The 26,688-nt window shown below is 40.4% G+C and overlaps 1 protein-coding gene across 3 annotated transcripts in view; it reads right to left on the reverse strand.

Annotated features, from left to right (window-relative positions):
* Positions 1-2,103: 2,103 nt before the first annotated feature.
* The window catches only part of MED13 (mediator complex subunit 13), a 49,270-nt gene continuing 24,685 nt past the window's right edge, over positions 2,104-26,688 (reverse strand). For all 3 annotated transcript variants that reach the window (XM_048966887.1, XM_048966886.1, XM_048966888.1), the window contains 26 exons: positions 26,344-26,541; positions 25,290-25,484; positions 24,584-24,746; positions 24,175-24,285; positions 22,482-23,180; positions 18,643-18,859; positions 17,662-17,746; positions 17,293-17,414; positions 16,104-16,194; positions 15,712-15,926; positions 15,160-15,356; positions 13,030-13,946; positions 11,590-11,757; positions 10,298-10,521; positions 9,549-9,738; positions 8,575-9,037; positions 8,090-8,309; positions 7,001-7,192; positions 6,622-6,845; positions 6,030-6,172; positions 5,657-5,815; positions 5,391-5,576; positions 5,044-5,192; positions 4,618-4,791; positions 4,085-4,185; positions 2,104-3,398 (listed from right to left, as the gene is read on the reverse strand). In XM_048966887.1, the coding sequence (XP_048822844.1) occupies positions 3,266-3,398; positions 4,085-4,185; positions 4,618-4,791; positions 5,044-5,192; positions 5,391-5,576; positions 5,657-5,815; positions 6,030-6,172; positions 6,622-6,845; positions 7,001-7,192; positions 8,090-8,309; positions 8,575-9,037; positions 9,549-9,738; positions 10,298-10,521; positions 11,590-11,757; positions 13,030-13,946; positions 15,160-15,356; positions 15,712-15,926; positions 16,104-16,194; positions 17,293-17,414; positions 17,662-17,746; positions 18,643-18,859; positions 22,482-23,180; positions 24,175-24,285; positions 24,584-24,746; positions 25,290-25,484; positions 26,344-26,541 (5,936 nt within the window). In that variant the 3' untranslated portion in view covers positions 2,104-3,265. The remainder of the gene's footprint in view (positions 3,399-4,084; positions 4,186-4,617; positions 4,792-5,043; positions 5,193-5,390; positions 5,577-5,656; positions 5,816-6,029; positions 6,173-6,621; positions 6,846-7,000; positions 7,193-8,089; positions 8,310-8,574; positions 9,038-9,548; positions 9,739-10,297; positions 10,522-11,589; positions 11,758-13,029; positions 13,947-15,159; positions 15,357-15,711; positions 15,927-16,103; positions 16,195-17,292; positions 17,415-17,661; positions 17,747-18,642; positions 18,860-22,481; positions 23,181-24,174; positions 24,286-24,583; positions 24,747-25,289; positions 25,485-26,343; positions 26,542-26,688) is intronic.

Raw genomic sequence — 26,688 nt, forward strand, 5'->3', positions numbered from 1 at the left:
TCAGGAAGAAGCCCTCAGCTGGGGCTGGCACTGAGCTGACAGCAATGCCACCCAGCCCAGCTCCCAGCAGTGCTGTGCAGCAAAGCAGAGGGGGAAACAGCCTTAAAAAAACCCAAACATTTCACTCTTGTTGATAGCTTTAAAATAGCGCTGCATCGTCCTGTGGTGGGACAGTGTTAACAAAGACAGGAGCCGTCTTCATAGCAACACATGAAATTAGAATTACCACTGGAGACAAATATAGAAATACAGTGAACTTGTGCCATACTGACAGCTAAGGAGGAAGATAGCTGAGGATTTAAATATAAATTCATTTTTAATTATTTTAGGAAACGGCAGGAAGATCTACACGTGAGAGCTTCTTTAAAACAGAAGCATTACTGACGAGTGTGGGCCTGCTGGTCTGCACTGTGTGCTCAGAACAGACCCAAATAGCAACAAGGCAGAGGTTACTATGTGACTTGATTCCTGCAGAGCTCGACTGAAATACGTATTTTTAATTGGAATGGAAGGATCTCAGATTCCTCTTCGTTGGACACACAGGAGTAGATGTAGAAATTCCCCTCAGCAGAGCTCTGCCAGAACAACATGTTTTCACAAGACCACTTTGAGAAGCCAGGGCTGAGGTTTTCAAATATTTAAGATTGCACTTGCTAAAGAACCCGAGTTATTGGCGCGTGACAGTTTTATTTATAAATCTGCAATTATGTGCACTTAAAATAGTGGAAAGAGAGCAGCTAATGAAAAGGTTTGCTCAGTGTAGCAGTTAGCTGCACGGTGTTGGCAATTCTGATATGCACACCTCCAGCTGTGACTATCGCTTCAGAAATGGCCCTCCTCATTTTTTTTAGTAGTCGCAGTATTAATTTAATTATCATTTACTTTAACTGCACTGGAGATGGGAGGGGAGCACGTGCGAAACTGGGAACTGGCAGCTTTCACGACTGGAGAGTTGCACAGGGAGGGTTATGGTCTGGGTAACAGAACTGAGTTATATCACTGTTTAGGCAGCTGATTCACTTACCTGTATGAACGACACAAAAAGCCACACCAATCCCAGCCCTTGGAACTTGGCTAGCTGAGCAAGGGTTAAAAAAGACCATTTAAGCAACAAAACTTCAAAAAAAAAAAAAAAAAATGAGGACATGTACTTTGAAGATTCAGGTTTAGGAGCAGTTCTCCACTTCTACAATCTCAACCAAATGAGGGGAAAAACCCTCTGTAAGACAAAAACAGGTGCTGCTTTGTCAAGAGGAATGAATGGACAGACCCAGTTAGTAACTACGTATCAAAAGATGCTAACTGCTGATTGCACTCAAATTACTTGGAAGAAATGACTGAAAGTTTTCATCAATTGTACAACTTCTTTATACAAAACAAAAGAGGCGCTAATAATGTATATACATAATTCAAGGAGACATTATAAGAAAAAAATTCTCAGGCAGGTATTTTGCATTTACAAAACCATAATTTTCATTAACATAGTACGTTTTGTAAATACAAGTGATTCTTCCTTGTAGAGGATTAACAGTGGGTGCAAAAGTGGATCTTAACTTGCTCCTGTACAGGTTTAACCAGCTCGACGGACGGCGTTAAGACCCAGGACATGATTACAGCAACAGACTCACGTGAGCGCTGCAGGAGTTGAGCTTTCAATCTGGCAGTCAGAAGATGAGGAACCAAAGAAAAGCAGGTGCAGTTGCTCTCCAGCACCCGTAGGGGCTATTTTAGAGCACCATCAGACATTTGGTGTCTGCTAGGAGGAAGAAATGGTGAAGGAGGAGAGGATAACCAAAGCCTTGTCATTTGTCAGGCCCTTCCTCAGGGAGGGCTGAGCCTCATTAGCACACACACCCCATGAAAAGGGGACATGGGGAAGGCCATACACTGATACTTGGAGCCTTCACCACAGTGACAAAAATACATGAAAAAGGAAAGCATTTGGGGCATTTTGTTGTTGTTTCAGGTTTTCGGGGATTGGGATTTATTTTTTCTTTTAGTTTCCCCCTTCCCTCCCTCCCCCCAACTAAGGGAATAAAATCTGAATACCAGAATTCACCGAGAATCTATTTACATCACGTTTTAGTTAAACACACACCAATCTTAAAGTCAAGATTGACTGTTTTTGCATTTGTAAAATGGCTAGAGCTGGGCTAAATTTCAGCCTCACCGGAGACTTTGGGTAAGATTTGTGTTCCATGCCTTCTGCTTTAGGTTTGTGTTTCATCGCAAACAGGAGGAAATAATGCTCACCACAGTGCCAAGAATATCTAGCAACAACAATGCACAGCAGATATTCTTGCAATAATTAAACTAGGATACTGGAAATAGATCTGAGAATCTAGCCACAGCCCTGAACCATAACACAAACTTCAGGTGAAGAGTTTATTCGCTTTATTCTCACTACAAGTTAAACCACCTACAATATCACTGATATATTGCCATTGTTACTCTGTAAAGGTGTGATATAAAATGCTGTAAGACCCGGTACCTTTTCAATTTATATAAACACAGTGAACTTCATTACTGTACATGTACTCTGCAACTACAGCTTAGCTGTAAATCCCCCACACACAATGGTATGGACATTAACCCCTCTATACCCATTAAACTGTACATCAAGACAATACAAATTTACTGTCCCCGCCCACCCCTTACAAAAAAATAATACTCTAAAAGCAACCTACTGCAACTTTTAATTAAGACGATTACATATATTTTAGACCAATTGCTTTAAAGCAAGAAGGCAGTATAAACCTTCTAGGAAAATTTTTATAAAAGAGGTTAAGAAATATAAGACAATTTATACATTTAAAAACTTACAATAAATAAGAGATGCAGGCATTTTTGAATACTAGGTACTATAATCCAATACAAGAACATCTTGATGTTCTGAAGCCATAGGGTGAAACTCATTGTTCCTCACGTTTCTTCTCATCTCCATGCTTTTAATATTCATTAACCGTGACTGGGTACTATGGCTCATTACTCTTCACAAATACTGTGACTGGGGAAAAATGGTTAATTTTGCTACTAAAAAATGTTATAATACACTTTCTGATCATCATTCTAAAGCGTCCCCCGTAGTCAGTGACTCAAAGACAGCAGGTGATAAGTACCCCTCTCACAAGTCAAACCAATATTTGCTGGAAGTAACAAGATTCATACCCCATCACAAACAACTTGCACTGAGAAGAATTATAACTTAGTCCTGCAGTGAAATATCCCTTTTCCTCATTTTTGTCTTGCAAAATTCAGGTGAAGATCACAGCATATTCATGATAAAGTTATACAACTGATTCAGCACCACAAAATGAATCGGGAGACATGACCGTCTGTCCTGGGTTGCAGGATCACAGGTTAGCCAGGAGAGTGCATTGTACTGTTCCAGAACAAACCTGAAAAGCAAATAAGCTTCCATCAAGCCAACAGATTTTTCTCACCAGCATTTTACAGCACTAGTTTAATGTGATGCAGTTGCTTTGGTATTAAACATATCAAATGGGTTTGCCAACACTTTGAAATAACAACTGTAGAATTATTGAGAGCAGATCAAAGCTAAACTTCATTTCAGTAGAAAATACTCTATTATTTTAATCAATAATCTAATCAATAATTAATCTAATCATAGTTGTTGATGATAATTAATGCTGAGAGATTCACATAATAAAAAAAACAAATAAATGTGATGCTTTCTCATTAACAAGCGTCTTATGTGCACACAACTACCTGCAAACTCCTCTACTTCAGTATTCCCACGACTCACATAAGATTCTGGCTCAAGTATTATCATCCTCCTCTCATTTATGCACTATTTTTTTAGTGAATTTAATGTTTTTCAAATAGCTTCAGTTGTAATCAACATTAATTAGTTAAATAAGAGTTTAGAGATATTTGCATTTCACCGCTGCCTTGCGGTGAAGACGTTTTTTCATTGCTCAGTGCCCAGCAGTTTGTTTTGTTTGTGATGTTCTAAGGGCAGTGACAATGAAAACACCAATGGCAAGAAAAACAAATATGCAGATCCACTGCAGCACTATTAAAAATGAAACGCACAACTGTTTTTGCAAGCAATCATAAATACCTGAGCACATCAGAAGTTTGATTAGAATCAAGTGGATGGGAGTGTTTACTGTGGAGTAGCTCGTCTGATTGCACTGAAGGCACGTGGAGGTGCAAAGAGGCCTAAGGAGGAAGGAAGATGTTAGCAGTCAGTGTCTGATTCAACTATAACTTCCTTCCCTTTGTTCTGCTGACCCAAATATTGCAGCCACTTCCTATTCTCCGGCATAGAAATTAAATAAAGCCTATCCTCCTGCAGCTCATAAGTGCAGGAATTCTTTCTCCTAGAAGCACAGTGCTAACAGCGTAATGCACCTTAGGAAATTGTTTTTAAAATATTTGTGCCTACATTCAATGATGACTAAAAAGGCAAACTCCAGTGGCACAAGATGTCTAATAATACGCAGACTTTAAAGTTCACTTGCTGTCCCCTAAGGTCAGATTATTACATGCAAAAGGTACTCAGGGAAAATAAATTCTCTGTTCAAAAAAAATAATAATAATAATTAAGAAATAGAATAAAAAAGCCAGTGCAGCCTGCTGAAGGAACAGTACCTTAAGAAACAAGGGACACTGATTTTGTGCTTGAGGACACGCTGACCAAAACCAGTCAGGCAAGGGACCTGCTTTGGCAGTTGACACAAAATAACCAAGGGCCAGTGGCTGCTGCAGTATGTTTGTTACTTCGTCGTGAGATTCTGTTGAAAGCAATCGATCTGTACCTTGACCCTATAAAAACAACAGGCGACGGTTTTACTATTAGGAGACCGCAAAGTTAGGAGAAATTATCTGCAGCTTTCAACCCACAAAGTATTCTGAAAGATCCAGGATTTTGACAGTGACAATCCAACACCCAATTAATGCAAAATATTTCATAGAAACCTTCTGTTCCAGAAAGGAAATAAGCAGGTGTCAGAAAGCAAACAAACACACACACACACACACACACACACACCCCTCTATATTTACTCTAACAGTTACCTTGCCCATATCACCTCCATGGGGGTAGTGGGACCCTGGAGAATGTACAGGGGATCCAGTAGGGGATGCAGGAAGAATATTTATAATATCAGGATCAAGATCATCTCCAGTGTCTAACAAGTCAAAGATGCCCATTCCATCTGCTCCATCTCGAAAAAGAAAAGGAACAGTTAATTTCTACAGCTTCTCAGCTTACCTATGGCACATGACAGCACACTGAAATCAAGTGATTTTCCACATAAATGTTGTGGTTCAGTAGAATAAAGTCTTATTCCTCCTACGGTGGGAGTGATGATGGGTTTTTAGTTGGTTTGTTGTTAAAACAAGAATAAATCCACTCTACTTACCATTGTTTGTGTTGAAGGCCAGATCCAAATTTTCAGTGGTATAAGTTGACGATGCTACTTGCACAGAAGCAGATGTGGGAAACACAAGTATGTGAGTGCACGACGTGTCCTGTGGGGTATTCAGCTGAGATGTCTGCATATTTAAAGTGGTGCTGCGTCCAAACACAGAGCCTGTCGATACAGAATCTTCGGAAGAAAAATATTTCCTTAGTTTTGCAAAAGCAAACTATAAGTTTCCCCCCACCAAAATATGCTTTCTCACATACCTGGCATAATAATGAAGGACCCCTGTGGTTCCATTGCTACCAAACAAGCACTGAGAATGCTGGGAGAGTCTGCAGCAGAGATACCACACATTCTGCACATGTCTTTCAGCCTCTTACTGAGGGACTGAAGATTTCGGCGACTCAACAAACAACTCCAGTCTGAGGAAACAAAGGACACACATTTGCCTAGAAGAACAGTGCTTGCTGAAGAAAGCTTATTCTACATATGACGTAGTATTCACGTGTGTTAACTTAGAGCTCCTTTGTGGGCTTTACCAAAGTTTTCTTGCAGAAAGAGACTGGCGCTATACTATTATACTATTTAAAACGAAAGCTTCAAATTGAGTTTTAGCCTCTAAAAGTCAAACATTACCTTTCAATTCCCCATGCCCTATTCTTCCTAAGCGGCCTATTACGACTCTCCAAGGCAAAGAACTCATCTGCACGAGTCCCAGGCACCATTCCCAGAGTTTCTGAAGACCAAGCCTGCGGGCAGAGCCCTTTTTCCTGCGAGCTCTAGAATTGAAACAGAAGAGAAAACAAAACTTGAACCCATCTGCAACAAACTTCTATTGCCACCTTCGGAACTTATTTGCACTAACCTGAACGTTCACAGGACACAAAAATGTGAATACTGTGGCTCATTAACAGCAACTTCAAATCAAAAAAGGTTTGACTGGTTTGCCTTTCATTCATCACATCTTAACACTGACATCAAAGTCAGAAGAAGGAGTGGAAGGGGAAATCACGCAAACAAAAGCACTCACAAAGCACAGGAAACCATATGACATTCCTTCTAGAAATTTAACTCAATATACACATAAGACTGAAATTATCCACTTGGTTTAAATTTACAACATGGTGGGTCTACAAAAGCAAAAGACATTCTTACATCATCTTGATGAAAATAATTCTTAAAAAGAACGAACATACACATGCTAAAAATAAAGGAGTTTGGCACTTACCTGTTTGGTACATCAATATTTATTATGCACGTCTCTAACTGTTCTCCATAGAGATCTGTACAGGATGCAAGAAGCCATCTTTGATCATGAGACAAACAGTAGCCTACAAAAAGCACGTTATACTTCTGGCCAGCTTCTCCAAAAGTTTCTCCAAGCTCTGTTTGCTTGTCCTTTACAGGAGCCAATATAAAAGGAGGGGTGTACAGTCGAATACACTCAGGTCTCTATAAGGATGACAGAACAGAAAACCACGTTTCAAGTAGTGATTACTCTTAAGAACTCCGTTCAGTCCACATGAAAGACACCAACAATTGAATAAAGAGGGACGTTTCTCTCATCTGCATATTAACAGAACCACATTAATCATAAGAATACTCACATCAGGGCTCTTAAGAGCCGTTTCCATGGCTAAGCCTGGGCCAAAGCCAGTTAACGTTTTCACGTTGGTGGAAGATGGAAGAGGTCTCCGACACTGAGTAAATGCTGAAAATGCTAAAGACTTCAAATGCTGAGTGTAAATCTGCCGGTCTTCGTGCTTCACAGGCTGCAGAAGGTACTGACATGGAACGATCTAGAACAGGTCACACAGGGAAATAAAATGGTTTCATTACTACATTTGGGCCCCTCACTACATTACTACATGTTTCATTACTACATGGGCCCCTCACTGCAAGGAAGATATTGAGGCCCTGGAACGTGTTCAAAGAAGGGCAACGAAGCTGGTGAGGGGTCTGGAACACAGGCCATATGAGGAGAGGCTGAAGGAGCTGGGAATGTTCAGCATGGAGAAGAGGAGGCTCAGGGGAGACCTTATTGCTCTCTATAACTTCCTGAAGGGAGGTTGTAGTGAGCTGGGGGTCGGCTTCTTCTCTCGTGTCATCAGTGATAGGAGCAGAGGGAATGGCTTCAAGCTACGGCAGGGGAGATTCAGGCTGGACATGAGGAAGTATTACTTTTCAGAAAGGGTGGTCAGGCACTGGAATGGATGCCCAGGGAGGTGGTGGAGTCACCGAGCCTGGGGGTGTTCAAGGAAAGACTGGATGTTGTGTTGAGGGACATGGTTTAGTAGGAGCTATTGGGAATAGGTGAACGGTTGGACTGGGTGATCTTTTAGGTCTTTTCCAACCTTAGTGATTCTATGATTCTATGATTTCTTGAGATAGTATTTGTGTATGCTGCTTTCAGGATTTAACTCTACAATCATTTCTAATTCTTTGAGGTCTGCCACTTCTACTAAAGCTACGTGGTGCAGGAACATGATTTAGTGTAGGGTTGCTAGAGTTAGCGTAGTATGGAGAGGTCGTGGTTGGACTCGATGGCCTTAAGGTCTTTTCCAACCTGAGCAATTCTATGATTCTATGACTCTCATTGAAAATTTCCTCAGAGAACAGAAGGGCATTATCACCTCCAAAACACAGCTAAAGCCAAAGATATTTTGTTAGGCACATTTCTGCGGATGTTTGCTCACCTGCACAGAAATTATATTCTTGATGTTAGGAGGAAGAACCTGAACCATCTCTAAAAAGCAGCGCAGAAGTCCAAGTGTCCACAGACTAGATGAGCTACTGTTCTCATCCTTTTTTTCATATGTGAAAGGATCGATTATGTAAACTACAATGGCAGGTGGGTAGGTGATAGCATGTGAATCTCCATCAGTAGGAACTCCAACTTTATCACGATCCATAGTGCTGAAAGTGAGATTTTGAAAGCAGTTACAAAACACTGAGCTTTAGAGTGACTTATTTTTACTTACGTTAGAACTAAGACAAAACCATCAAAGATTAAAGACCTTTAACTGTGGCATAAGAAATCGTGTTCATAATTCAATTTGGTATGTGAGCTTGCCAGCAGCTCAACATTACTTGTTTTTTTTTTTTTCTTTTGCCTTCTTTCTTACAGAAGCTCATCAGCACACAGTTCTGTTGGCAGACTGAGTTTTAACAGCTCCATTACCTTTCAGAAACCTCCGGGTGGGGCTGTGCAGGTGCTGCAGTAGCATCTCCAGACATCCCTGCCGTTTGCAGCACCGGCTGTTGCTGCTGCCCTCCTGTTTGCCCATTTTGGACCGTTGCAGCCTGAGAGGGCAGGGAAGCAGAAGTGGTATTGTTCATACTGCTAAAAGGTGGAAATGAAGAAGGCTTGTTTGTTGGGATCCCACTGCCTATGTTAGCAGACGAGGACGACGTGGCAGTGGTAGTCAAAGTTGAGTTAGCTGTGGTAGCTGCAGAAGACATGGCACTGTTTGACGTTGCTGTCATGGTACTACTGGTAGAAGCTGCAGGAGCAGATGGAGTGTTGGGATTTCCAGTGCTGGCTGTCACTGGGGGCAGGGCAGAGGCTGGCTGGCTAGAGGGAGGGACCAGATTTATTTGGGCAAGTAACGAATTGTCCAAAGGCTGAGAAGCAAGATAAGGACCTAAAAACAGGAAAAAAATGCATACGTTTCATATTGCAACTAGTTTTGTGTATACTTAAACTAAGCCTACAGCAGTTTTAAAAGTTAAGCATATTTTATCTTTCAAAAAAAAAAAAAAAAATGCAAGCATTAATATTTCAACTTCTAAGAGTCTCATAACACTTCCAGAAACACTCAGAAATCCATTTCTAAAGTAATTTTTGTTTTCAAGTCATTAGAACTTGAAGAAATCACTGCCTCAGAACCTAAGACAGCAATGGAAAAAGCCAGTAGCAGTCTCTATCAAGCAAGAGCACTGCCATTCCCTAACAAATACTGATAGATAAGCAGCCATTTTAGAACGTATCTGAAGATATGGATTTTCTGCCTTTTTTTTTTTTTTCCCCTAGCTTAAAATCAGAAAACTGCAACAAAGAGTAGATTCAATAAGTAAATGCAATGACTTCTCTTCTTCTGCAGTGGATTAAGCATTAACTCCATGAAATAAGAACAAAACAAAAAATATTCATACCCAGCTCATATCTGCAAACTTGGGCATACAGTTTGAGTTTGGAAAACGCTTCACTGTTGGCATTCGCTGTCTGTGAGAACCATTCTGTGACCAGCTTCTCAGAAAGTTTCTTTGAAGCAGTTGGTCCAACTCTCATGATTCCATCAGGCAATAATTTACAGATAGGTCTATGCTGGCCAAGTCTGCATGACTGCAAAGGCAAAATAAGATGTAAGGTAAGGATTAAAAAATAATAGTAATAATAAAATATCAAACAAACGAGCAGAGAGAGACAGAGACTCATAGCTTAGTTATGACATTCCTCAGTAATATTTTAATTCTAGAAAACAACATCAGTATGAAATGCTGTATAATGATTTTATAGCACCGTATAATGATTTTATGGTTTATTTTCATGTTTTACTGAGTACAAGAAAAAAAAGCTTGACCTGCTCTAATCCTAATCACAAACTAAGTAACACAGGCGTTTCATGAATTCACTGAAGTTAAAGTGGCAATACACAGTTTTACCACTGAGCGGCGTTCATCGGATCCACATTACATCTATTGCTAAAAGGAAAGATGAGCAGCGTGAACAGCCCTTATCTTTCGAGTGCCCGTTCCTAAAATCCTTTCTAGCAGCTTTCTGAGATAGGATTCTGTGCAAGCATTTATATCACAGGAGACAAGCCTGATAAGTAGTTATGAGCGTGTATTAGAAACAGTTTTTCAAAAACCCATTTCACTGCTAACTGCCATAAATAATGTACCTCGTATATTGCAGTCAGATCCCTAAAGAAGCTTTTTGCTCCATTTAGCAGAGCCTCGTTCTCAGGGCACACCACAACATAAGCAACATCTCTTTGAGATCCATAAGGTTCCAGCATCAGCCTCTCCCAGTACGGCAGCGCAAACGGAGACAGCACCAGGAAATCGTAATCGTAGCCCAACAAAAACGTTGGGATTGGCAGCGGTTCTGGGGACTCATCAGTTCCTGGAAAAGCAAGATAGATTTTTCCAATATATTAAGCAGCAAGCTTAAAAATTAACAACCTGCTTCTAGGAAAACATGAAAAGAAGGAACACCAGCATTCCCAGCATCTAAAAGGAAGTAGCACTGATTAGAAATGGAATAGTTCTCCTCTTAACAAACAAACAAAAAGCATGGATTGCACGATCCAACCCCCGGAAAATAAGCACACAAAAAAGAAAAAACAGCTAATTATTCTCATCTGAAATCTCTCAGGGCCTAAAGAAATTACACAGTTGTTTATTATGTTCACCACCATACAATCAGGAACAGATCTTCACTGTCTAGGAAGCCTTCCTCATAGAATCTAAGGAGTCAGCGATCAAAAAAGAGAGGGAAAGAGATGCAAATAGTTTAAGTGGATACATGAAGGACCACAGAAGGAAAACAGTTAACAACACACATTTGCACATATCCTAAATGTGTAATTAGGGTGTTCTAAATACTTGAATAGCTCCAAAAGATCCACTGGTGGAAGGCTGATCTTTTCCATGTTGGCAAATGAAAATCTCACACACACAAATGAAATCAGAGTTTAAAGCTTCAGGTGAGTGCACAAAATTGACTGCCTTATCTGTAAACACGCATCACATGCTGGCTACTCCAACTGCTTGTAATAGTCATGGCACACTGGATGATCTCAGGTCTTCACTATAATCCAAACCACGGATCAATAAAGCACACTTTACCAAGTATTTCAAAGCTAATATTTAGTAAACTGCTCCATTTTCAACACTAAACCCATCCTGATAATTTCAGTCCCTCACTTGGATGAGCGCCAAACACACACAAGCAGCGCAGTTGGCAATTTTAAGTACACAGACACTTTAAATTCATTTACTGCTTAAAAAAAATATATATTTTCTGCTCCTGCAAAGAGAAGAACTCCCCCCAGTCTAATGGCTCTCATTAGTATAAAGAGCCGTCCAGATGCTGCTCAGAATTCCAACAGGCTGGGCAGCATCCAGACAGTGAGGTTTGGTGGCCGGATCAAGCAAAGGCCAGCAGACAGGAGTCTACACAGCAGCTTACCATAAGAGCCTCTGCCAGCCATTTTGTGGAACTGCTGCCACGTGAGGGGGCCTTGCACACCCCACGACCGGACCGTGCGCTTCTTCTGAATGGCGTCTTGAAGAACGGGCTGCAGTGAGAGCAGCATACGAAGGATGTCCTGGGAACACTGCATGCTCACGTCCACAACTGAAAGGACAAAAAAGCTGTCAAGGCCTGCCTCTACAGTAGGGTAAAATACAACTTCCACAGATCCTAAGACACCTTGACTTTAGACAACTGCTTTCTCCCAAACAGCGCGTGCTGTTCATGCAGGTCAGCCAAAGGCCAAGATAGAAGAAGTTTGTACGCAGATTTAGAGTTTTCTTCTTCCTCACTCAGTCATTTAAGAGTAACAAACAGTTTCTTGTCTGTACAGTTTCTTCTCCTGAAAGCCTTAATATCTTAGCGTTTTTTACTTCTTAGTCTAAAATCACAAAACAAACCACCCCATCAAGCTGTGCAAGTTAAAAACTATAGAATTTTCCCCTCCCAACAAGGAAGTTTAGGCAGTCTGCCACCCAGTGCTCACTCCAGAGGAGCCAACAGAAGCTTCTGACGTGGTCCATTTCATCCTATTCCCACCACTATGCCATCTAACACACAAACTTTAAGAATAATGAATTGAAGTAAAATTTGTTAGGGCTACAGTTTCACAGCCGTCCTTTAAAAAGCATCTTGACATCTTTACATCCCTAACTACCAAGGTCACATAATATCAAGTGTTTTTTCTCCTGGGTGCCTGAAAGCATTGAATTATCTAGAACCAGAACCAGGGACTTAATAAACTTTAATGCCCCATACAGATACACAGAAACCCATTCATGCTTTGCTGTTCACCCTCTTTGCCCTCACCAATGACTATTAACTGCAGCTAACTTCTTCAAGTTCCATGTTTTACTGTTTACCCAGCTATAGTTGCTACTTGAAGGACTGCTTCTGAGAGGAGAGGTAGATATGCAAAGATCATAGGCTGTACCATGAGACAGTACATTAGCAGACAAGGCACGGAAAGGAAAGTCCAAGCGCGTTTGGTAGATCCAACATACAGCAAAGGCCACAAAGAAGCACTGTTTACCACACACACCATTAAACTACCACCCCCTCTTACAGGGGGCAGAAGCCAACTGAATCACACATCTTTTCACTCTACTACAGTAGCCTTTCAAGGCACAGTCCCCATTTGAACCACCTACACTTCCCAACACTCACTCATTCCACAGAACCTCTGTGGATGCAGTCACCACGAGTTGCCTAAAGAATCATTGTTATGAACACAGTTCAAACATGTTTGGAACAAGACTACATCTATGCACACAGGTGGAAAAGCTGTTTTTTAAGTATCCAGTAACCAACAAGGAAAACACACAAATAAAAATTCATAGGTGGACAAGTAGTAAATAAGTTGTTTTCAGTATTTACCGTTTCTTTTTGACCAGTGGTGCAAGCAAGTAGTTTTCACAAGTGCTTCATCAACTTTCCCTCCTGACATATTGTCCATGAACTGGCGTCCATGTTCCAAGGCTAAGTAGCAGTCATTGCAACAATCCCTTTCTTCTACGCGTACCAGGTTGCTAACTGCACCGACTTTGGGAATAGGATCTTGATCTGCTGCTCCAAATGGTGAGAACAAGTTGGTGCATTGATCTTGCAGCAACAGTATTAACTCATCAGGCAGTTTCTCCGGTTCTTTCAGTCCTGCACTGCCATGTTCAACAGAAGTAGCTCTGAGAGCTTCAAAGCGTTTTTCTGCTTCTTTGCCACACTCTGTGTTACGACCTAAAATATCTAATTCATCTTCAAGAAACAGTCCAGAACTGTTGCCAAACTTCCTATTCATAACAGCACTGAAACCACAGGTACACCGATACTGGGCCTCTTGTGTTGGATCAGGAATGTAAACTCCAACATCAGCACCTTTGATGTTCATATTGCAAACGCATATGCAGCAGCTGTCAAAGTTACAGTCTTTGAAGAGGTTCATGACAGACTCTGAGAGGATGAGATTCACGTACAGACTGTGTGCCTCTGGGATGGAAGGCACAGTTGCAGGTTCAACAGAGTTAAGTGGTCTACACGTCGATGGCGTGGAAGCTGGTGAGTACAAATCAGAGTTCTCGTATTTGACTGACCCCTGCGCGCTCGCCGGCCCACCAGCTCCACGAGGAGTCCGAGGAGTCCTTGGTGTCCTGGGAGTTGGGAAACGAGGGGTGGAAGGAGAAGGGAGAATCCCAGCTCCACCATTGCTGGGTGGTGCGCTACCCGGGGGCATTCCAAACGGAGTATGAGTCTGCGGTGTGTATGCAGGGCCATACTCTTGATCCATAGTGCTTCCGTCACTGATAGGAGCCACGGGAAGAAAGAAATACTTTAAATCAATTTCAAAACCAAGGAGTCAGTCTCAAATTGCTAAACAAGGACCTCCCTAATTAATATTTGCTTTTTTTGAAGTAGGCTTTCACAATCTACAAAAAGATTTTCATTCCCTAAGGAACTTCAAGTGTGTTTGTTCTAAATGACTTTGCAGAATTCCCATTGTCAGTGCTGTTAAAGAATCCTCCCCCTCTTCCTTTCTTGTCTTTTTCTTTCCACAAAGCTTCCAGGAAACAAGTGTAGACAGTAAAAACTACAAGTTCTGTGGCTATATGGAGCCTAAAGGGCACCTCTTCCTTTTCATGCTTTATTTTTATGTTGTGTTGACACACAACATTAAGAAAATATACTGGGTCTACCAACAGCAGACTCAGCCAGATCCATGAGGAATCACCTGGAAATGTTTAAATTCTTTTTTTTTTTCCCCCTAAGCAGCTGAATAACTCCACAGACCTGCAAGACTGATGAGACTTGAGAACGCACTGATTATGAATAGCCTTAATAGAAGCAGCAAGAGCATTTACACATAAATCGAAATTCACACACTTTTTTCAATAAATACACAGCCTCCTTGTTGCCTAATCTGTCTATAGAAGTCACTACTGCAAAAGAGAAGGAAGAATAAATATTTTCTTCAAGTGCTGCCAACAAAACCATCACTACCAAACGCAGATTACAAAAATGCCTACTGCAGTACTGGTGTTACCAGGCAGTGTCACACTGGACATAGCTTTCAACCAAAGGACATGTTTTTTCTGGTCCCAGTATAGCTGACATGATGGCTATTTAAGAGAACAGTTTAAGAAACAAAAGAATCACCTATGAAGCCTTTACAGTACCTACAACACCACTGCAAAAAATAGTCCCAAGTTTACACGCATCTTCATTGTTACCATCTCCATTACTTATTTAAACACTGGACTTCCACCATTAAGCTTCCCCAGCAAGCCTTTAAATGAGACAACTAAGATGTATGCACAGTTAAGAAGCCATTGAGAAGTCAGCCTCTTGCAGTAAGGTTTAAGTGTGAAGTTCTATTAAATCTCCTGTCAGTTGTCTGAACGCAGTGCCTTTATAAATTTTTCTCGTTATGTGCATAAAAAAAAAAAATAATAAAATGGAGTACTTGCTATGTTGTCAATAACTTCAAGTCTTACAAAGATTAAAGATAATTCATACCCATCTTTGATAAATGGCATGGCAGGTCCTGGAGGAAGCAAATCCAGCTTTCCCACAGTCCAGCTCTGGCGATATATGCACTCTTCTGGCAGTTTGATGGGAGGGAGACACTGGCTGGGAAGTGTTTTCAGTGGTGCAAACATGGAACATCCCACTAAGGCTTGGCAGTTCTCAGGTTTATAAACATAAGAATAATCCTGGAAGTTATACACAGTAAAGCATCAGCATGCGAATTAGGTTATATCAGCAATTAAAACACTTCTTATAAAGAATGGCTGAATGAAAGTTGAGATTTACACATTTGTTGTTTGCACCCAGAAATGATACCACTATGCATTACTGCAATTTACTGATGGCTAATTTGAGATCACGCTTTCTTGAAGTTTAAAATATTAAATAGTACATGGTTTTCCAGATGCCTCTTACCTGCCTCAGTGTAATACAAGGCACAAATTACAAACTGCACACAATTCCCCACAGTTCTTATTCAGGATTAGTTCATAGATTGAACAGTACCACAAGAAACATATCAGGGCTATCAACACTACCCACCTTTATTTCAGCAGGTTTGGGGCTGCAAAAACCCTCATCTACTTCAATCCTGAATTGAGCTCCCATACTGGAACTATTCCCTTCAAGTACTGTTCCTCCAAGTGTAGTGTCCATACTGCCATATTCCTTGTTATTCATGTTCATTGGAGAAAATCCCATGATGTGTTGTTCCAAAGAAGGTGGAGTTGGATACATTTTATGGAGATCTGCAGTGCCTAATTTCAGATTAGAAGTTCAGATTAGGCTTTAGAATACGACAACATTTAGAGTTATTTCCTTTGTCTTAATATTTCAGTAGGGCAAAGGAAGCATATGCTTCCAAATTCCCACAGCATATTAGCAATTAAATGTTTAAAGCTGGTATTCTAATTAGAGAAGAAAATAAAGCGTACTTATGCATGACAGTGGATCTAAATTTCCTGCTTTTGCCTCTTTGCAGTTGGATTTGTCATCAGCACCATTCACTGTTCTTTTAGATCCAGGCTAGGAAAGAAGGGAAGTATTGTAATAAATCATTTCAGACACAAATGCATTCATTTTTCCTGCTAACAGCAACTTTCACGTGTAGTGGATGTGCAAAACTGGGATTATAAACAAAATAAGTTGAAGCCTAACATTAGTATTTGGGGCTGTGCTTGTAACTCAGAATGCTCTCCCATAAAATCACAATGCTATTAAAATGAACACCCAATCACAAAGCAACTCTCAGCCTGTTAGCAGACACTAAAAAAGCAACTCAAGAGGGCTACCTACAATCTCTCAGATAAAACATACATACTCCCAAAGCCATGCTAGCATTACTGATGTTAGCACACGAATAGAATAGAGAAACAAGTGCTGGAACAAGAGGTATAGGGAAGAAAAGGCATTGAAATTGAAACAAAAGATATTTTACAATGTTTAGACAGTACTGTAATCTACAGAAAAGAGTCTCCATGCTGAAAATCAAATACACTTGCTTTATGCTTTATATAGTAATGACCTTTGATGGCTATTAAGATCCTTCACACAGCTCCCATTCAAGCTGATGGGTATTTTGTTTGAGTAAGGGAATATAGATTTGTTAACTGAACAAAGTCCAACTCAAAAAAGACAACCGATTGCTAACAGTACTGAAACAGAACTGTAGAGATGATGAATTCAGAACCATTGGAGACTGCAAAAGAAACTGCACTAAGAAAATAACTACTGCAATGAAGCATCTTATTCTGCAGAATGTCCACATTTAAATTCCTGTTTTCCTTAATGTTTTTGTTATGTTTCAGTATCACCTGTGTTGACAAGTTAAACAGTACCTAGGCCACAGGAAAAGAGCACCAGGATCAGTGCCAGATCTGTGAAACTATAACTAGAGGTAGGAATGTCAGAAGCATATGCTGACTGTGTAGTAAAGATATAAACAAGTTTTTGATCTTGCGTATCAGAAACGATTGCATGCATCAATCAGAACAGTGCATCTGCTGTATCTGCTATAGAGAAGTCATGGCACTTGCTTATTCACATGTGTTGTAAAAGCCAACACATACACATTCCCTGCAGTTTTTTGTCTAGCAGCTGCCATTACTTTTGCACATCACTTACTGTTAGCTCATCCTCATCAGAATTGAAGAGATTGTCAAGGTCAGTGTAAGAGACCACCAGGTCTGTTTCATGGATCAGGCTGGTTGATGCAGTGCGAGCATGAGCAGCAATACGTTGGGCATCTATAAGGAATGATTACAGAAACACTGGTGATAAACAAAACTAAACCACATTTCAATTACCACTCTGACAGCCAAAAAGAAAAATGTGTAAGATACTTGAGTGATATTGAGAACAGAAGTGAGATCCCTACAACTTCATTACGTTTGGATTTTATAGCCATCTTTTATCTGCAAGGTTCAACAAGTAAAGTATGTTACTGAAGAGATTCTGAACCAATTACAAGAAGAAAAAAAAAAGCCTCTTTACCTTGTTTGACAGAAGGACTAAACAAAGACATAGCATCCTCTCCTTCATGGGACAGAACTGTAACACCAGACGTACCGTCCTCAGCCTATTAAAGAAAAATGTAGGAAAGTTTGCTTAAAATCAGTTTGGGTGAAGGACACTTCATCTCCCTATGGGAATTCTTGCATGTATCAGAAGGATCAGGTTCTCATTAGCCTTCTAGCCCAGTAAGGTGTAGCCTGGGGCTCTGGTTAGCAGTACCTGCTCAGGGAAAAGGAAGTCTGCAACGCACAATGCTATCAACACAGAGGGAGAGCAAAGATAAGAAATAAATTGTAGCTTTTGTCTTGGGGATAAACAAATTTAAAAAGCAAGCTGAGGATTCTTGGTACAACACCTCACTGAAAAAAGCACGTTATATCAAACACTATAAATTAATTATACTGGTAATTATTAATGAAACTCAATACCAGGAGAGCATATGATAAAGAAATTGTCCTAATAAGCGAACTTATTTCATATGCAACCTCCCAGCACAGCTGTATTTTCTCCCTTTCTGGAGGTGTAGGGATGTAGGTGGTCCTTCTGCTTTAAATACAGCCTCACCAAGTCAGCAATAGCTAAAATAAAAAAAAATAAAGTGTAATCCACTTCCCAGGCAACTGTTCAGAGCTCACCCCAGCTACCCTCAACCTTTCCACACACAAACAAAGCATTTGCCTTGGTTTTAACCTCTTGCACAAGCACCTGCTATCACCCATTTCTAGATAAGCACATCTCTGTTGGGATTCAGCTGTGCTCTCCTAGCACAAGCCATCAGCCCCAGTGCAACAGCACCATCAGCGTGCAGTCATTGAGGGAACGCTGCTTGCTTTCATTGGTTACTTCTGCTTGAACACATGTATTTAAATGTACTTCTTAACACATAGGAGAAGGATTAAAACTGTATTTAGTGACTAAAGCAATTTTTTCAGTCTCTGATTCGCACTCTCATTCCCTTACCTTGTGTTTCTTCCCAGTTTCCCTCTCAATGTTCTGTCGGTCTTTTTTGCTGTCAGGAAATAAGAACTCCACGTCACCTTCAACGAAGGCATAAGGATCAATTTCAGGTTCCTGGTCAGCTTCTGACACTACTGCTGCTAGGTACTGGTTTTTACTCTGATACTGCTGCACCAGTTCATCCGAAACCTTTAAAGGCTTCCTACATTGCACCATTAATCTGTGCAGACGAAAAAGGACAAGATATTATTTATCACTAATGTGCAAATAATGTTGCTATCATGCAGCCCCTTACAAAAACAACTTTATCTTCCCTTCCCCCTTTCTTCCCTTCCACTCCCAGCTTCAAAAAACTTTTTGGGAAAAAGACAAAATCATTAGTCACGTAATTCATCCTCCATACACGTGTCAGCTCCAGCACTGTGACTCATTCTGACCAGCTCTCCTCAAGCATTGTCAACCCAGATAAAGATTAGTAATTCATCCCAGGCTATAGCTGTCACTTATTATGAAGTACAAATGGATTAAACAGTCCATTGCCACTGAAGGAAACTCACCAGGTTAGAAAATTACTTATTGCCATTCCCCATCCACATCTAAACAAATGGTCAGAAAGAAGTGGCTCAAGTTTTCCGTATTTTAAGAATTTAATTCCCAAGCATTTAATTCCACATAGAAAGACAGTATGTCAGCCTTTCCAGTAACACCTGGCTGTGCCTAACCAACAAACAATGCACGTCAGTTGGTTTGTTGGAAACTAAGGCAGGCTATCCAAAAATCCCAAGAAATAACAAATGCTGCTACGTTTAGTGGTCACTTATGTCACTCCTATAAATACCACATGAAGGTCACAGCACACCAATATCTAATTTACTAAGAAACAGAATTCTCACTGTCAGCATTTTTCTTTTTGTCATTCTTGGAGCCAAAAAAGGAGTTGATAAGCACACAAATTAAGTTTTTGCAACATTTATTGGTTTCACCAATGTAATATTGCACAAGCAAAAAGAATTTGGGAAATATAAAGCCCCGTTATGAATATTAGCTACAGATACGCCTCTCTCTCTTCTACTTTATACATCACAGTGCACAGGAGGTACCATGGGAGGAAGATATTTCCTCAACAAGGCAATCATTCCAGCAGTGTCACACCATCACAGCTGTACAATTTCTTCTTGCTCAGAGACCCTCTTCATCCCAAACTGACACAGAACAGCCAGTAAGAAGTGTTCACAGGGATTTCACACATGAAATCAAAAGGCATTTTCCAAGAATGAAGATTACAGGTACTTTGAGTACAAACACAGGTTCCAGCCCATCTATTCTTCACTTGCTTAAGCCACCAGTTAGAAGGAAATGCTACCCCATAGGAAACTAATGCCCCTCACAGTTAGCAGGGCTTGGTTTTGACTGCCTAGATACTATCTGGAGATCAGAATAAGGCTTACATTTCTCCTTGAGGAGACCAGAAAGCAAGAAAAGTGTTACAGAACAATTCAAACCCGTAGACCTTGAGATTTTGTATAGAAAGATACACAGTTATTCATGAAGAATTTCCTCACTGCCTTGTATATCCCTGTCAACTTAAGTAGTCTGCAAAAGGACACAGTGGCAGTTTTACTCTGTCAAGCCTTCCTAGAAATAAGCTTTCCAAAGAAACATCTCACAGCCAACAACATCAAATCCATCTATGCTGGTCGTGGCAACAGCCCCAGTAAAATCTTTAACATCACCATTACCCCCAGCCAACAGTGCTGTGAGCGTGGCTTCATGTCAAGAACCATTGGCATTTATGTATGGAGTAGCACTCAGAGCTGAGAATTTCATCTTCTATAAATCCCACAGAAGGAAGAGATGGAAGACAGCTTTCTAGGAACAAGGAATTCAACACCAAGAAAAGTACACAGCAAAAGTGAGCAGCAGCTTCCAGTATTTTCTGACAAGCAGAGGAAAAGAAATTAATGGTAAAATACTCCAGGAGAAAATACACTCACACACACACACAGTAAATTGTTAAACTACAGACCATGCAAGGAAAGATCATTTCTTGAACAGAAAAAGGAAAATACTGAAGTTAAGCATGTCTTTGGCTGACTGGAATTAATTTGGGGTGAAAAATGCTAAAATCCTATAAATTCACATCTTGAAAAAGCTGGAAAAAAAAAATAATAAACCTAGCTAATGTAAATTCTTAACAGTTAGAAGATACGGCTTAGAACACGTGTATGACAACAGACCAACAGCTACAGCAAACGTATCTCTTCTCACAGCTTTCCTATGCAGCAAATGCAACATGACTGCTCTCTGTAGCTTTCCACTGCCAGCAGTGAAACAGAACCACCACGTCAATTTTCAGCCTCGCAAGGAGCTGCTTCAGCTCTATCACAAATTAAGCACACCGTGTCCTGGGGGTGGAAGGGAACTCAATTTGGTATCGGTCACGCTGAGATTCTCCTTTCACCTGAGCAAAAACACAATTCTGGATCAAAATAATCAACGGCAATTGAGTTGGCAGAGGCAATTCTTGGTGCACTCGCAACGAATTTTTTTGGCCACAGATCAGACCCCTAAACCAAAGTTTGTCACCTCCGTGCCTACGACTGCATCAGTACAGTTTACACAACTATTCACAGCCCTATCAGCACCTGTTGCTTCCCATTACCACCCCTATCCTGCAGCATTCCCACTTCAAACTACGTCTTCACCAGGAGCTGAGCTAAGAGGGATGGCGAGAAGAATTTCTTAAGCAGTTTGACAGCAAAGGAGGCAACACAGAGGCAAGAGGCTCGGAGGGGGGTTCTGCAAAGCTGTTTTTTGTTGTTGCTGTTGGCTTTTGTTTGTTTTTAATTGTTGTCAGTGGTTGTTTTAGGGGTTTTTTTTTGTTTTTTTGTTTGTTTTTTTTTTTTCTTTAACTGGGAGAGAAAACCCACGTTGATTCATTCTGCAGCAAAACAAAACTCACACAGCTACACCCCTGCTTTGATGGAATCAATACAAGCTTTAACACTAAAAACACTATTGTTGTTTTTCCTCAACTGCCTCTAAACTTCACAGTTTATCAACACTTAGACAATAAACCACCACAATATCAGCTTAAGCAAAAATAAAAAGAATTCAAAGATCCCAGACACGTTTCCTGTAGCTTCAGGCCTGTGGTTTTAAGACAGAACCAGCATGACTCTCAATTTAAACACGCTTCATCTCATGAATGGGGGTTTTCCATCTGATCTGAGGCCCAAAACAGTAAGAGCAGACAACATTGGTCACTTTTTCCATTTGAATGATAACCTGAAGCCCTTAAACCTGCTAAACAACAAACCCAAGTCACAGCAAGAACATGTTATATAGAATCATAGAATGTTATATATGTTACATACTCTTGAGAAATTTCTGGTATTAGAAAGTAGTTGTCATCCATATTAGAGTTAATGTCTTCCAGGAAAGCAGATTAGCTTCTCCACTGTTCTCAGTCATTTAAATAACCAGCTTTCAAAATTAAAGAATAAAGACAAGAGCAGAACTGTTTGGGACCGTGAGTCTCAATTTGGCTACAGATTAATCTTTGAGCAGAAACATAATATTCATTATCATCTGCTAATTCAGAGTTCTAACGAGGAAAAGCTGGAAAGTCTTACTACATGTTTGACTGTGCTTTGTGCCCACATCTCACAAGTATTACAACCTTATGGACAGACAGCACTGAGAACAAGGCTCATTCAGCAATGCTGCTCAAGCTGATGAGAGCAACATTATGCTTTAGTGTCAAGTTTGTTTACTGGGAGAAACCACTGCCTTTGGCCTTTCACTTTCTCACATTAGTACAGTAACTAAGTATTACTTACTCTGTAACTGATGTTACGTTCTCCTGTCCAGCAGGTATTACTGGATCATCTCTCAACTTATCATTTGGAAGCTGAGGTGGTAAGAATTCCATATCCTTTTTCTTTGGAACTTTGTAATATTTCCAAGTAGTATCAGCTTCATCTTCCTCCAAATTCACTGCAGTACCAACATACATTGTAGGCTCTATAACTTCAGGGAATTGAGCTGGAAAAGGCTGAGACAAGCCATCAAGTCTGTCTTCCATTGCTTTTGCGGGAACCAAGGGATCTGGCGTTGGCATCTGGTAGAAATGTTGACTCTGAGGAGTAGAAGGAGCTTTAGTTACCCCTTCATCAACTACATCACATGGGTGAGGACTAAGTGGTGGTGGCTGAGGTGAATTTGCCATTTCAGCATTATGCATCTCAGCATTATGCATCTGAGGAGTCTTTGCTACATCATTAGTTCGGATATTTGAAAATCTCACTTGACTGTCTGGTGCAGTCATCACAAGCCTCTGACTTGCTGAATCTGCCTCCATGGCAACATCATCACTGATAGATACACGATGATGAAAAGGAGTCAAAGGGCGTTTTTGTGGTTTATCCCCTTTGTCTTGCTTCTCATTTGTCTTGTGCTTTGGAGCTGCTTGCTGTTGCTGGCCCACAGGTGGTGCCTGCCCCTGTTGACCTGAATTCCTTGGTTTGAGATTTTTGTGCCTGCAGAATTAACATAGGGGAAAAGACTTCACGTTAATCTTTCAAATGTGCCTATCATGGCTTTTTCACTAGGTGAGAACTGGCTTCTAAGTCATTAAAAATGTGATTATAGAAATCTAAAACCGATACCATTTTGAAATGAAGCTGCCTCTGACCATAGCTTAATTTGAATGACTCGACTATCACTGCAATATCTCAGAACACCAACTTAAAAAATGGGAAAAGCTGTCCTATGAGCCCAGCATGCACACAATCCTCAAAGACAGTTCTAAAATATCATCTTCCACTAACAGAAATAGATAGTTATATGAACAAAACGTTGCTTTTAACTTCCACCAACACTGCTGAATCAATAGAAAAAAGCTAAGAATTAGCAAGTGACTTCTTGGATTCAACCAACAGTGTTATGCAAGCCCCTGTGTTAAGGAGTTAAAAGTCAAGCTGTCAGTCCCACAAAAGCTACAAAATATTTTGCACCTTTTGTAGCTATTTACCCCTGAGAAAGGTTTCATGCCTCCACTGCATTAATTCAGATAAATTGTTTTTTTCCCCCCAGCCCCCTTCCCCCAGTATAAATGCACTTGAGATTAAGCATTTCGACTTCCAGTTCAAGAGACCAACTTTCAGGATGATCTAACAGAATGAGTGACACAAAACAACAAAGCCTAGAATTAAGCATGTAGGATTATGCTACTGAACTGCAGGGCCCGGGTACTCTCTGCCACTCTTCCATTAGTAAAGTCACAAAATACACAGCTCACATTGAAACCAGAAAGCTAAAACATATTTCAGTAAAGGAGAAAAATGCATTTCTCTCAACACGCTACACCCTCCAGACATGAATTCTGAATATTCTAATACTCAATTTGCAAGGTAATAACGGTAACAATTTAAATCAGAACAGTTTTGAGCCTATGCAACACTTCAGTCACCTGAACATTCTACAAGAGTGAAACTTTGGTGAAATAAGCTGTGAGTCTGCCGAGTACCATACCTTGAACAATTGCAATTTGTCCTCTGTGTGGCTTCAACAAAATCCCAGGATGCTACCTTGTCAGCTGTCTCCTCATCACACAAGCTGTTTGATGTAGCAGAATATTTCCGCCTATGATTCAGTATGGGAGAGTTATTTGAGATCAGCACATATTACCCTCTGTCAAGCCTCAAGAACAGTTTTGTGACTCAGGATTCAGCAAAGAAATTATAAATAACCATTTACGGACACATTAAACTCGAGAGATAAGAAATCCACCAGCTAGGAACAAATTAACTCCTTTAAAATGTGTTATAACAAGAAGAAAAACACATTCTACTAGCAGTCACAGCATATTTACCAGAGCTACCTTCTACAACACACACAAAATATCACATTTCCCTCTGTATCACAAAGGGAGAGTACATACTTGTTCTGAGTTCTATTCATATTGCATTCTTGCCAAACTCTGTCCACCACCTGATTGGCCAGTTTTCTAGGTATTTTGCCACCATGATGGCTAGTACTGTCAGAGATAAATCCATCAGAAACTGAAGAAAACTTCACCCATTTCTGGGCAGACTGAGCATCAACTGAAAAGCAGTCACAAAGGAAAGAGTTTTAGGCAATGAAGTGATATGCTCACAACCACTGTTCAATTCAACCAGCTCTGGAACATTAGGTAAAATAAGCATCTTCTTCAATTATAGGCAATCAAAACAGACAGAAAGTTTAAGTATAGCAAGAAAAGAAAAAAAAAAAAAAGAAAAACCCAAACCCACAACCCCCCACCACAAACTGCTCACACATCCCTCTTCTGAAAAGAAACAAAAAAAAAAAGCCACACTATTTATAAAGCTGTCTGAAACTACTGCTAAGTCTTACCTGCTTTGACTTAATATTTACTGTTCACACGCAGCCTATTGGAATCTCAACTACAAAGAAAAGGCCGAGGACTGTGAAAAGGCTGAATGCCATCTTGCCAATTTCTGAGCTACACAACAATGCTTATAAAACTTCTCCAAAATGCTTGGATACACACCACACACACAGAGGAGGAAAGTAATAGACTACACAGCATCAGGTACAAGAGCTTGATCTAAAGAAACGTCCACACGAAGCGAGTTGCACTGTACCTGTTTGAACTTCCTCGGGGGATGTTGGAGGAGTCAGAGTGACTGAGGACATGGCAGGATCTCGTGTGGAAGCAGGCACTTGGTGGACACCCAAGCAAGTAGTTGAACAGTGAGACGTCCCAGCAGTGCTGGGAGCAGGGATGTCTGTTTGGGGAACCAGGACGAAGCACGCTGGATACACCATTCGCACACCAGCTAAGAAGGAAAAGAAAGCAGGCCTATTTTACAGCTGTTCACCAACAACTTACATTTAAAATAGCCAACCAACCTTGCACAGTCTATCATCATTACTTTATGCTTTGCTTTATTATATGGAAGATTTAGGTGAGTGAATAAAAAAGGTTTATTTTGTATAGCCAGAGACAGCCCTGTCACATGCAGCCAACTACTTGTGTTCATCTTTTTTTTTCATTTACAAAGAAAACTGAAGACAACATTTTTTAAGTATAATATAAAACTGACAAGATTCCTATCCCCATCAACATAACAGTCTCCAGCTACCACTGCAGTACAAGCTTTTAGCACATATTACAGAGAAATGATTACATTTGTTGGCAAATCAAAGGTCAATAGCCCACCGCAGACAAACAAACTACTGTGTCCCAGGAGCTTACACTTTAGGAACAGCAGCAGATAAATGCAGTGCTTGAGTACATTAAGTTCTTTAGGATTGTGGTTTTGAAGAAATCCCTGAAAGGCACGTCTGTTCTGTTTGAATTTGCACAGATTCCGAAACAGCACAACGTGCTTTTGATGCATCTCAGATGCCAACAGTGATAGTCTAGTGGTTTGTTTGTTTGGGGGTTTTTTTGTTTTGTTTATAATATAAAATCAATTGTTTCGCTTCTAAGGGCACAAACTGAAACTCCTCACCCACCAGGTCTGCAGAACCCAGTTTAAGTAACCATTCATTTTAGACAGGCCTGAGAATAAACTAGAAGAGCAGAATGGTCACAAGAAGTTGCAAAAGAACAAAAGCTCTGAATGCAAACGTGACCCCACTTCAAACCTAACCTGTTAATTTCAGTAATCAAAAGGTAGTGAGAGGACATACCAACAAGGACTTCAACAGCAGCTAAAGAATCATCCTCCCAATCCATATCTTCTTGTTTTTCCTCAGACCCCTCCTTCAAGTTCGAAGTGACAGGATAGAATTGTTTCCATTCACCAATAAGCTTTTTGGTAGATGAATCAGAGAGCTTGAATGACTGCCCTGTGAGCGTGCCATTTAATCCAAAGGGACTTAGAATAACTAAAAAGATAAACAGAAATAAATTAGATTGTATCTAACCAAAATTTGCACTTGCCCATTAAAACAGCATTAGTGTTATTTCAGCCACACCAAATTAACAACTTACCACTGGCAAGTCAGAATGCAACCTGATCACATTTTACTACA

Source organism: Lagopus muta, chromosome 20 (genome assembly GCF_023343835.1).
Source record: "Lagopus muta isolate bLagMut1 chromosome 20, bLagMut1 primary, whole genome shotgun sequence".
Lineage (NCBI taxonomy): Eukaryota > Metazoa > Chordata > Aves > Galliformes > Phasianidae > Lagopus > Lagopus muta.